Source organism: Pelecanus crispus, chromosome 5 (genome assembly GCF_030463565.1).
Source record: "Pelecanus crispus isolate bPelCri1 chromosome 5, bPelCri1.pri, whole genome shotgun sequence".
Lineage (NCBI taxonomy): Eukaryota > Metazoa > Chordata > Aves > Pelecaniformes > Pelecanidae > Pelecanus > Pelecanus crispus.
This window is the reverse complement of record NC_134647.1, coordinates 71,412,851-71,425,240: the sequence shown is the minus strand read 5'-3', so window position 1 is coordinate 71,425,240 and position 12,390 is coordinate 71,412,851. Positions and strand designations below refer to the sequence as shown.

At 44.9% G+C, this 12,390-nt stretch overlaps 1 protein-coding gene across 1 annotated transcript; it reads left to right on the top strand.

The window, feature by feature from the left end:
* Nucleotides 1-2,458: 2,458 nt before the first annotated feature.
* MMACHC (metabolism of cobalamin associated C) lies at nucleotides 2,459-11,278 on the top strand. The gene is made up of 4 exons (XM_075710543.1): nucleotides 2,459-2,530; nucleotides 4,886-5,080; nucleotides 5,465-5,617; nucleotides 6,173-11,278. The coding sequence occupies exons 1-4, from the start codon at nucleotides 2,459-2,461 to the stop codon at nucleotides 6,482-6,484; spliced, it is 732 nt and encodes a 243-aa protein (XP_075566658.1). The 3' UTR covers nucleotides 6,485-11,278.
* Nucleotides 11,279-12,390: the final 1,112 nt, after the last annotated feature.

Genomic DNA, 12,390 nt, shown 5'->3' with positions numbered 1-12,390 from the left:
CCTGTCTTCCTGGACTGCTATATTCAGACAGAAAAACAGGCAAGATGCACATTAAGAATTCAAATATTTGAATTGGCCACCCTCAAAGGCAACTTGGCCAGCTGACTAAACATTGTGCGTCACAAGGATTTCAGCAAAGGACTCCATGTGAGGATACCCGACTCTAGACCAAACTTGGTCATGGCCCTCCAGGAAATCACTTCAGCTTTGTTTTTCACTGTCCATTTTCTCTCCAGAGAAGCAAAGGTGCTTCCCAGGTTTTCAGATCACTAAAGAAAAGGCAAAGGAAGAAATGAAAAATTCAAAAAGCCCTTTCTGCCTTATATCCAACACTTTGTGCTCACTTGTTTAGCACAGAGATGGAGCTACATTGTGCCAGGCTACACTCACAGCCTGTTGTTTCTTCAACAGGACTTCAGCAACCTAGACAAGAAGTGATCTGTGTAAGAGGCTTCTGTAAACACCAGTGCTTCCGTTCCAGTGCCTTTACCTTCACTACCTTCCGCGTTATTGATCTGCTCCTGCTGGAGCTCTTTCTCCTGCTTTAGTCAATTAACAGACAGAGTGAGCAATTCAATGATCTGAGCAGATGGGCAAAACCAGATTTTATATGAGAATAACTTAGTCCAGGAAAGACCATAGTTAGTAGGCTGGTTGAACTTCAGAAGCTGGAAATACAGGGAGACCTGGAGAGAACAAACCTTAATTCTAAACAAGACTGATGGGATCCTTCTGCCCTCCTCCTACAGAGGGCATGGATACAGTAAGAGACAACTCTTGGGGTTCTAGAAGATATAAGGGAACTCCACAAAGAAAGAAGTTTGTGTATCTGAAGTAGTTCTGTCCCCAAGAACTTGCATATCTGGTGTCCTGACACTTTGTAAAACTCAGGACTAATGGCTGGAAAACATTGCACAAGAACTATAAAGATTATATTAAGCTGCTATAAAGATTAGGGTAAAGAGATCCAAATCTGAGGCTTGGTCTCCAATGTGGCAAATGTGTTGGTAGGGGAAAGGGAAGCTGCAAAGAACATGTACTTTTGGATGGGGAAGGAGAAAGGATTATCAGCACAGAGGCCTTCCTAACTGTTTTAGTGAGCAGCATCCACCCACACAGGAAGGTGGGGCTTTCAAACGGTGTATGATGAAAGAAAAATATGCACAGTACAGAGTGGTATAGCACAGATGGGCACGCTGTGCAACTATGCTAGGAAAACTTGCTCTTAACAGAGAGGTGATGTCACCAGCGCCCTCAAATCCGCTTGGTTTGGGATGGCCGCTAGCTCCGCTGTTGCCTCGCTGCAGCGTGGGAGACGCACGCAGGTAGGGCAGGGCTGCTGGGTGCAGGCAGGCACTCCTCAGTCGCAGCGTTCTCAGGGCCTCGCCTGCCCATCCGCAAACCCACCGCAGATCAAAAAAATTATAGAATCATAGAATTGTTTAGGTTGGCAAAGACCTTTAGATCATCAAGTCCAACCCTAAAGGAGCAGAGCAGGAGGCTCTGCCTGGTGCTGACTAATTAAACTGCCAAGTCCAACCCCTTAAGTACCGCAGGGCCTTGTAGTTTGTTATTAGGTGCGTTATTTAGAGAATGATCTGTCCCACCCCACGAGCAAAAAGCCAGAGCAGGAGCAGATACAGCCACCTGACAGCTTGTAGGGGGAACTGCAAATCCTGCCTGAGCTTGGAACTGGAATTCTGCAGACTGATCCCTAGCCTTAAGTCTGGCCAAAACAAAACCCCACTTTTCCAGGGGCTGCGAAGGAAGGAGCCCACCTGGGCCTGCCCCAGGGTTAAATTTGCCTCAGCTAAGCGCCTCAGCCGGGAGCTTGGAAAGCGTCCAGGGCATGCGTCGAGGCACCGAAATTCCTCCCTTTCCCACTCGAAGCACACAATCGCACGCAGCCGTTAGAAACGGCAGGCCTCTACCGAGATTCTCAGCCCAACCACCGACCCACCACGGGGGGACCGAGCTGCGCGGGGGCAGCAGGCGTCCAGCGGCAGCCAGCGGGGAACACGAGCGGAGCAAACACCGCTCCGCAACACCCTGCCGGCAGCGGCGCCACCGCTCCGCCTGCTCGCTCCGGAGCCGCCCCCCGGGAGCCGCCCCCGCCGCCCCGTCCCGGGGGAAGGTACCGGCGGCTGCCCCGGGGCGGCCCCGCCGCGGGCCGGCAGGCGAGAGCCGGGCCCCGCCCCTGGGGGGTGGGGGGGTGGGGGGTGGGGGGGTGGGGGGTGGGGCTCCTCCCGCGGAGGCCGCTGGGAGTTGGAGTCCGCGCCGGGCGGGCGCGGGCGGCGGGGAGGGAGGCGCGCACTACAGGCCCCAGAGTGCCTTGCGCGGCGGCCGTCTCCTAGGAGACGCGGCGCTGTGTCGGGGGGGGGGTCCCGCCGTGCCTCCCGTGGTGCCTCGCGCGCCGGCGGGCAGTCAAAACTACCCTTCCCGTCATGCCCCGCGCGGCATGGAGGGGCGCGTGGCGGAGCGGCTCGGCGGCGCCCTGGGCCCCTTCGGCTTCGAGGTGCACGCCTTCAAGGTACGACGTCACGCGGGGGCTGCCGTGACGTCACTCAGAGCGACGTCACCACCCCGGGGGGAGGCGGGGGTGTGGGGCGGCGGCGGTTCCCCCAGCCGGGGGTGACCCCTGCCGCCGCTGAGGGCAGCGGTGCCGGGCCGAGGCGCCGGCCCCGCGGCGAGCGCTGCCGGGCAGGGCCGGCCCCTGGCTCCCCCGCTCAGCCCCGGGAGCCGCCGCTTCCCCGCCGTGCGCCGAGGCTGGCGGCGCTTCGCCGCTGCCTGTGCCCGGGCCGCCGGCGCGGGCAGGACGAGCCCCGGCGCTGCCGGCGGCCGACGGCAGGCGGCACTGCCTCCCCGAGCCGCGGCGGGCCCAGCTGAGGGGCGAGGCCGTCCGCCTGCGAGCGGCTGCGGGACTGGAGCCGGGGCCCGCGGCGCCGCGTTCACCTCCTCCGGGCGGCGGGGGTGGGGGGGTGTGAACGGGGCGGCCGCTGCCCCGGGGGAAGCCGGAGCTCCGCGGAGCGGAGCGGGGCCTGGGCCTCGGCGCCGCCGTCGGCGGGCGGGGGCTGGAAGCGCTGCTGCTGGCGCGGTTACCGAGCTCGCCGCGGGGGGCGGATCGGTCCGCCCGGGGAAGCGCAGCGGGGTTGTTGCCGTGCCTTGGCACCGGCGGAGCAGCGGCTGAACGGGAAGGTCGTTCAGGTCCTTTATGCTGGGCCCGATCTGATGAGGTCAGGAGAGTTAAATAAAGATACGGCTGGACCGACAGAGAGTAAAGTCCCCTAAGCAAGCTTAAATTTTAATCTAGCTATAGAAGCACCTCTATATGAAAGTGCAGACTACTTCATCCGTTTGTAAGTGGCCTGCAGGCACTCGGCTCGGTCTGACGGCCGAAGCGGGGCTCTCCCTTGCAACCGAGGCAGCCTCTTCCACCCTCCCATGTTGAACTGCATGCTCTCAGTTTCCACCAAAACTTAGGGGTTCCTTCTTTGCCTACCCCAGAGGCAATCTGTAGTTAATCAATCTACAATATCAGATACAAATCAATCTACAACAAACCTGACCTTCCTGTCCTCGGGGAATGTATTGTGAAATACTTGTGTTTCCTGCTCTGTTCTTGATCTGACAGAAAGTAAAAGGCGCCGAGAAGTGACATCTCCAGAATTTGGAGAAGAATTTAACGCTGCTTTCCCAAAACACAGCAGCAGAATGAGGGGCAGAACCCAGATCAAAAAGGCTACAGCTACCAGAGGGAAACTTACAGCGCTGTATCTCTTTCTAGATTTAATTCTCATACAGCTAGCTCTGGTGTGCTGACTGACAGAAACTAGGAAATCAGCAAACCTTAGATTCACGTCTGTAATTTCTTGTAACATCTCAATTCAGCATCTTAAACAAGAGCCACAAAACTGATTAAACTTTGGGATTGATATAAGAATGTATCTTTATTGTAAACTTAGTTATCATTGTATGTTTCCATATAGGCAGGTCTGGCTGCCACTGTCACCTGTAAAGTCACTTTCAGATCCATTTTACGGATATTTAGAGATGACCAGTATTTTGCAGGTTCAGGCTAAATATTAGAGTTACATTACTTGACATCTTTCTGAATGTTACACCTGGTCTTTATGGCATCCTGGGAGAGTGGGAGTTGTCATAACCTATGAAAAGACTGATGTTATTGTGCAATACCTTAGTAGTGGAGTGCAGGGGGTTTCAGCCATTACCTCCGCCTGCTTGGCAGTTGCTGGTCTGAGCCCTGTCCCTCTGGTCATGTCTTCCCACTGCCCTGGCTTGATCCTGCATTTCTGGGCTGTGTTCTAACACGTCCAGCCCTGGAAACAAATATCAAAATGTGGCCATGTCACAATCCACTCGCTACAGCTGACAGTTCGGGGGGATTCTAGCACTGCTAGGAGCTTCACATCCTGCATTTCCATACATAAATGTTTCCTGCTGAAGAAATAAACCATGCAACTTGTCACATGAGCAAAACAGAAGCACCGGTTTCTTTCTGGCCAACGCTGAGAAAAAAAACCTGTAAAAGCTTTATCTAAACCAAAACATCTGATTTTCATTGGCAAGACTGGTTGCTCATACTTCCCTCTACGGTTTCTGAGCAGAGCTGGATAAAGGGTAGTCTTGAGCTGAATGCAGTGGATGATTCTTATCTCGCACATACAGCTCACGGTACAGCTTCCAGAAACTGTAAATCCCAGTATGCAAAACCACTTGGTTTGAATGGAAGGCACTAGGCAGGCTGCATATCTGGGTTGCAAATGAAGGTGGCTACGCTTCTTTCCACTTTTTAAGATTCCTGTGTGCCCACTAGCAAAAGAGCGGTGTCCCTGTTTTAATGGAGATTTGTTTTCCTTTGCCAAAGGTTGGATGGTACAATGCTGTTCTCCAGCCAGCCTTTCATCTCCCCTACCCAGATGACACGCTGGCCTTCGTGGTCCTCAGCACACCTTCTATGTTTGACAAAGCCCTTAAACCTTTTGTGAAAAAAGAATGGTTAAAAATAATCAGGGATCCTGTGGATCAGTGTGTTTCTCATCATTTATCCCGTGTGAAGGAGGTAAGAACCTGAAATACCAATTCCTTTTACTATTGTGGTGTATAACCAGACGGGTTGAGTGGTAGACACAGCCTTCCAGGTTCCTGCCCCTGCTCTTTAGAAGGGTAAAGCATCGTTCATGATGGTAATTCTTACTAAGAGCATCAACAGGCTGTTGACCTGCTTTACTTGCATATTCTGTCTCTGCTATTACAACCTGTAGCTGAGTAGAGCACTTTACAGCCATTGTTTGAAAACCCAAGGCCACAAGCGCACTGATGGATTTCAGTAGCGGGATGTGGAAATCTGCAGGCTTCTCACATGCCTGATTTGCTAGCATCCAGCACCTCTGTAGTGGCAAGTCTTTTTCCATGAGCCTGGGCTGATGTTTTTTAATTTTCCCAGAAATTCCCTGACCAGAAGGTGGATGTCATCTTTGATTACGAGATCCTGCCAAGCCGAAAACCCAAGTTCTTGGCGCAGACAGCTGCCCACGTTGCTGGAGCTGCATATTATTACCAAAGGAAGGATGTGAAGCTTGATCCTTGGGGTAAAAAGGTGAGGCAAAAACACAGTCTGGGAAGAACCACCGAACTGCAATCACTGAATTGTACAACGATTGTTTACTCACTAGTTCTTCCTGCAGGAAAATAGAAAGTCCAGATCACATATAGATGCATAAAGTGTTTCAGACAGGAATTGGAAGCTTCCAGGATTCTTTGGGGTGGTAGGGAGATGCATACATGGAGAAGACTATCTCGATCTATTAAATCTACATTTAGGAGAATAAATCTCAGTGTAAAAGGAGACCTGTTGCTTGGAGCATTATAAATAGAAAAAAAAAATTGCACTGTGGTTAATTTCTGTGTTAGATTTTCAAAAAGGGACCTCTCCCCACATTACAGGGTGGTGTGTATGTGGGCACAGGAAAATGGGAATGAAATGCAATGCTTTGAGCCACATGTTCAGGAAAGAGCTTTCCTTTCTTCTCTGTATAGCACTCCAACAGAGGGCTAGGAGCGTGAGAAGTTGCATCAAAGCTTGATGCTTTGAACTCTAACCATTACTAGAGACAAAATGAGACATCCTAGATCCTTCTTTTTTTCCTTCCAGAAGATCTACGGCGTATGTATTCATCCCAAGTACGGCGGTTGGTTTGCTATCAGGGGTGTCCTCCTGTTCCCAGATATTCAGGTACCATTCCTGAAACAGTCTGACCCTGTTGACTGTGTGAGCACAGAGGAAAAACGAATTGAGTTGCTGGAGCAATTCAATTTCCACTGGCGGGATGGCCGCTACAGGGACATAATTGAAGTGAAGGAAAGGTACTCGGAGGAGCAAAAAGCCTACTTTGCCACTCCTCCCGCAGGGAGATTCGGACTGCTAGGGCTGAAGCAGCCCAGAGAAGCACATTTCACTGAGTAATGTGGCTCCGTGGAGGGGCAGAGGGCAAGCGAAGTGTAACTCATCAGCACCTTCTTTTCCACGGTGCTGAGCAGGACGGCGTGCTGATACAGAGATGGCAAATGCAAGCAGCGCGTGCAGCGTCTCAATCCAAACATCAGCTTCTCAGAGTAAGAGGAAGCACTGCATCATAGCACTGGTGGTCTGGAGGAAGGGGGGAGCAGTCCATGCTGTGCGGTTGCTGATTTGACATGTCTTCTTGGGATTCTGGTGAGATGCCAGTTAGCCTTTGGTTAGGAAAGTTCAGGCACCCAGGCAACTGGAAAACCCATGCTGCTCATTAGACAAGTAATTTTTGTTCTCAAGAATTTTCTTTCCAAATGTTTTGGTTTTATTCTGCGTAAGAGTAAAAAAGTTAGTTTTCAGTCATTGTATGCTGACCTTTTTTTTTCATCTGAACTCAGAGCAGAAACTTTTTTAGATGTATCCAGCATTTTATTAGCCTGTGTCGTAATTCTCTCTAGGGAATAAATGTTCAGTCTTTTCAGTCTTGCCTTCCTCAGAAAGAAAATTTGTCCTGTATTCCTTCACTTGCGGTGAAGCTGGCTTAATTTAATTTAAAAAATCTTTTAATGTTTCCTTAACCTCCAAAAGACAAATCTCCAGAGATTGTTTCATTGAGTAGCGTGGTCCTGCATATGGAGCAGGAGTGTGGAAAACACAGCCAACAGCAGCTGCCTCCTTCAGGGTAGTTAGGAAAGGGAAAGGGACGGTACAAAGTCACAGCCCGAGCGATAACGTTTCCTCCTCACCCAGGGTCAGCTTCTCAGAACAAGGTGATGTCTTTAGGTCAGTTTTAAGCACTTATCCACTGCATAGAGCAGCCAACTAAAATCTTTGGAGAGGTGCTGAATAATGCCTATGTGAGTGGAGTTTTTACTCATATTAAGATAACTGACCAAAAAAGTCAATTCCCATGACCTTTTTCTAAGGTAGATGAGGTCTGAATTTAAAATACTTTTCAGTGCCATGTCAGCACACACCGCAGTTTTACTACCATAGTTTCCTGTTGTACTTCCCATATGGGGGAGATCGTAAACCTGCACGCACGTAAAAAACATTGCGCAAAGCATTGTCACACGCACAGGCAACCAAGCAGAGAAAAAAAGAGAAAAAATATTCAATGACGTTCATGTTACTTATATTGCTGGATAAAACATCTTCAGACAGAAGCAGTTTTTTTACATTACTTGTCCTGTTGGATTTGTCAGAGGTTACAATGGCACCAGGAATTGATTTATCTGAGAACACTTCAAGGCTCAGGCCTCATTAAAATAATATAAGAAGTTAAAATAATATTTTGTGGGAGTTTTCTTACTTGACTGCAGTGCAGTGCTGCAAGTCACTAAGCACTTTTTCCCTTTCCTTGATAACAACACGATGATGTAAAAATACTCACTTTGCAGAACCAAGCCCTTTTTCTTTTTATTTTATGCTGTGATTCCTCATACCTTTTGGAGACCCAAACACTAAGGCTGCCCTCACAATAAGTCACTGCTTGATACAATTTTTCATAGGCTACATACTAACTAAGCATGATCAAAATTCAGCATAACAAGTTCTTTTTCCTGCGAACAGAGCAGCAAGGGTGTGATTGCTGGATTTGTTCAGTGTATTTGCTGTTACAATACAGTCTTTGTTGCTTTCCAGGCCTTGTTCACCACATGTGACCAAGGCAGGCACCTGACTTACTGTGTGATAGCGGTACTGTGATTTTTAATTTAAGCAAAATAATGAAATGTGTTTAAATTCTGTTCTTTTGTTATAGAATTACTGCTGGTTGAAATGTTGGTTGACCTTCCAGAACTTTCCAACTGAACTGTAATTTAACAGGGACTTGAGTTAATGGTTCATGTTAGTAACATACACAAAACACTGATTCTCTTAGAAGGATAAGTGCAGAATGGAATCTGATTTATCTTTTTGAGTTACAATTTAAAGTAAAATATTTTTCTATTTTGGGGTTGATTTCTTACAAATATTTAGTATTTTGTCTTACTTCATTTATTAAATGGATTACCATAGCCATTTCATTTAAATTTTTGTAATTTATTTCTCTTCACATGGTATTTTGGTTAATAAAATACATGAAATTGTAAGTAACCCTCACTACTGAGTATTTTTATTTAAGCAGTGCAATGATTAACTTGTGGAGAGCTAAAGATGTTAAAGTGAGAATTGATCACCGTTTTTAACATACTGAAAATAGCGAGCTACCTGGCACACAAAATCCAGTAACTTAAAAGTAATACCCGTAAGGACTGGAATTCTTATTTGTTAAAACATATTAGTGAATACCGAGTCACAGTAAGGGCAAGCCTGTGTTCTTTGTGCTTCTGGCAATACAGTTATGTCAGGCGGAACAGAGTACAAATTTTTAATAACATATCCATTCCTACTACAGTAATTTTGGAGTGAATTGGACTGGTTCTTACTGGCTTTCCCTTAGCCAGGTCACAGAGATCCACAGCTGCAGCTAGTAATTTTCTTTCCTTGCTGGCTGGAGTATAATGGTCTTTGTCTTACAAAATTGAAGTTTGAGAACCTGTTTGACTTATCTATTGGGACAAGACTAGACATGGTGAGGAACGGATCATTCTGGCATCCTGAGGCGTTGTGAAGACATTCTTATTTTTGGCATTTGCAGATGTCAAACAAGTAATTGCAAATACTTGGATAGATTTACTAGTTCAAGTATCACATTTTACATTTTTAGACAAGTAAGTTTTTCACTAAATCCTAATTTTTAAACATTTATTAAAGTATCTTTTTTCCTCACTGTAACCAGTAGGGTGAATTCAAGAGCTGAACAGTAAAAAAAAAAAAAAAATTAAAAACTACTTGAATTTGAATTCTGTTTTAGCAACAAGCTAATAAAATATTCTATGGAGAATTAACAAATTTGTAAGTTTTAATGCATATAACATTTATCATTCGTCTTCTCCTTCCATTCAAATTTCCTTTTTTTCACTTCATGAACCTTAAAATAACTGAGATTTTTACTACGATTAAAGATGTGACAGAAAATACTGATTAAATGCAAAGCACAATCTAATCTGGTGACAAGCAGCCATCAGGATTATTGCTCAGAAAGGGAAAAACACTTCCCCCCCCCCCCCCCCCCAGTTAAATCAGTTACATCTCAGTGGTATGAGAATGAGCACTAATGTTTGTTTGGGGTATGAAATAGAGCTTGGCAAACGGTTCCTGATAATTGCCTTATTTCCTTCTCCTGTAAAAGGGATGGCTTGTAACAGTGCTGTCTTCCTCTAAAACTATGGAAGTCTAAAGATGGCTTGCTGTATAAATCAGTGCTGGTGTGTCAAGAAAAATAGCCAACCTTCTGAGGGTAGTACGCTCTTGGGTTTTTTTTGTTTGGGTTTGGTTTGGTTTTGTTTTAGTAGGGCTACATTGCCCTCCTGTGGGTCAGAAGCATAATTTTACTCATTCACTGTAGTATACGTGGTCTTTTATTCATTTGTGACCAAAGTTACTGGTGGTGTAGCTACTATTTAACACGGGTTAAATTACTGAAAATGCACAGTGACTTGAATCTGACTTAAAAAAAAAAAAATCTGAGTAAGGACTTGCGTATTTCTGAAAACAACTGGCAGGTACTGATCAGCACCACTGTGGTTATCAGCACTCTTTGTTCAGCCCCACGTGAAAAGTACATTTAAAAAATTAGCTTTGAATACTGATCTAAGAGGCAACAGTTCCTAAGTTCCTCCTCTAAGGGGAAGTGGGTTTTGCTGTCTACTGCAGTGGAGAGCCAGCTGTACCTCTGCAACCTTAACTTTCACAAATTCATCTACCACAATGGACAAATGTATGCATGAGACTTTTTTGCTCTTAAGTTGGCTTCCTGTCATATCATATATCCTGTGACAGATCATCAATCATGTTTGCTTCAGAAAGCAAACAGGGCACTTCCCTTCTAGGTTTTCAAGGAGGAAACAGAAAGAACCAAGGAACACAAATGTGCTTTTCTTTTCTCTCCGCAACTGAAAAACAGATAAATGTTCACAATACTTAGAAAAACAGCACTTTAGATGAAAAAATGGGGTGGTATTTTTTTTTTCCCCAATAACTGAAACATAATAATAGGAAATACGGTAGAAATCTTAACAAAAAATTACCATAGAATGAGAAATAAGATATTTTAGTGGAACGTTTAAAACCTCTCCAATAATATACCACAATCTTCAAAATGTGATTATATATGTGTAAAAGTATTTGAAGTGTCTACTTCCTGAAAAAATAAATTGCATAACTACCATTCATTAATATTATATCTATAATACATTTCTCATTTTATGTTATTTTTGTTGATGTTTGTACATAACTCAGTGAGCAATTTTATTTTTAATAACTGCATATATTTTTTTTCCCCAAAACACTTCCTAAAGGAAGTTTTGAAAGAGAATTCAATTTTTTTATGTCTTCAAGTTTCTGGAAATCATACCCCTTTACACTAAGTTGTCTTTGGTTTTTTTCCCTCATGTAAAACAAAGCATGGGATAGGAGAATTCCTGTAAGTAAATTTAAGGAAGAGGTGGGGGGAATTTCTCAGTTGAAAAATACCCTACAGAATCTTAAATTTATGCAGAATCATTATTTTTTGTATGAATGCATAAAATGTTTTATGCCTTTTAAAGGAATTAGCTAATTCTAAGTTTTAATTTCATGTCATAGCCTTTTTTCCAGTATTGTTCTGACTAGTGTTCCTGAATCATTCACTGCTGCTTCATTTTTTTTTTTAACAGGCTCTTCTTCCAAAATACAAAAAAACACAGCAATGAAAATAAAGAAATTTACCTTATTTTTATGAAAAGTGAATTCAGTTAAATACATTAAATTTAAATTATATTAAGTTTTATTAATTGTATATTAAAGATTTTTTTTCTCTCTTGACAAAGGATATTCAAAAATATGTTGCTATAGAATATGGAACAAACCTGCTGGGCTCAGTTTCAGAGGACAGTGCAATCTTAAAGACTTTTTATATATTCATACAGATATGGTCAAATGGTATCTCGCACAGAAACATTCTAAATTCAGACACGTGTCCCATAATATGTACAATTATTTAAGTTTCAGGTGAAAGAGCCAAGTTTCACATTACAGTCCAAACGTGTCATCACTAGGTGTGGTGAGAAGAGCTTACCACAGGCACAGGAACACTGCAAACAATTCACAGCACAATGGCAACCTGTCCTCCTGCAGCCACATAAGCGTGTGCAGCACAGATTGATTGATTACATAGAGTCATTCGATTTGTACAGGCTTTGGCCCGTAAAGCCATTCTGTAATATCATACTCCTATGTTCTGGGAGGTGCTTGAATTATACCAGTGTTACAGGTGAAGACACTGACTAGTGACCTGATACAAACACAGACATGTGGACAGCCAAAGTAAAATCAGTTCTGACTGTACATTAAAGGCAAATTCATCTGTTTCTTCTCTTCTAGTATTAAATATAGAAGAGAATACATTAATGATCAAAAAGATACCTGCTATTTGATTTCCTTGTTTAGTGTTCTTTTGTACATGCCATCAATTTGTATCAAAAAAACCCCAGGGACAGCTTTAACACACCTTCTGAATTGATGTCCAAGTGTGCTGCATTCCTACTAGCACACGCTGGACAGGGCTAACTACCCTATGGCTTCATACCACTCCTCTGCACCAACCTCATTCCTCCCTTTGCAAAGCAGAACCATGACGCTTCTGTTTTAAGTTCTTTACCTGTCTAGCAAGATACTTCAGAATATGTATTATGACTGTTGTCTTGATGTATAATATTACTAAACAGCACAGTCATGGGGTTTCTGTAAACATACTTTCCTAACCAACGTGCATCATT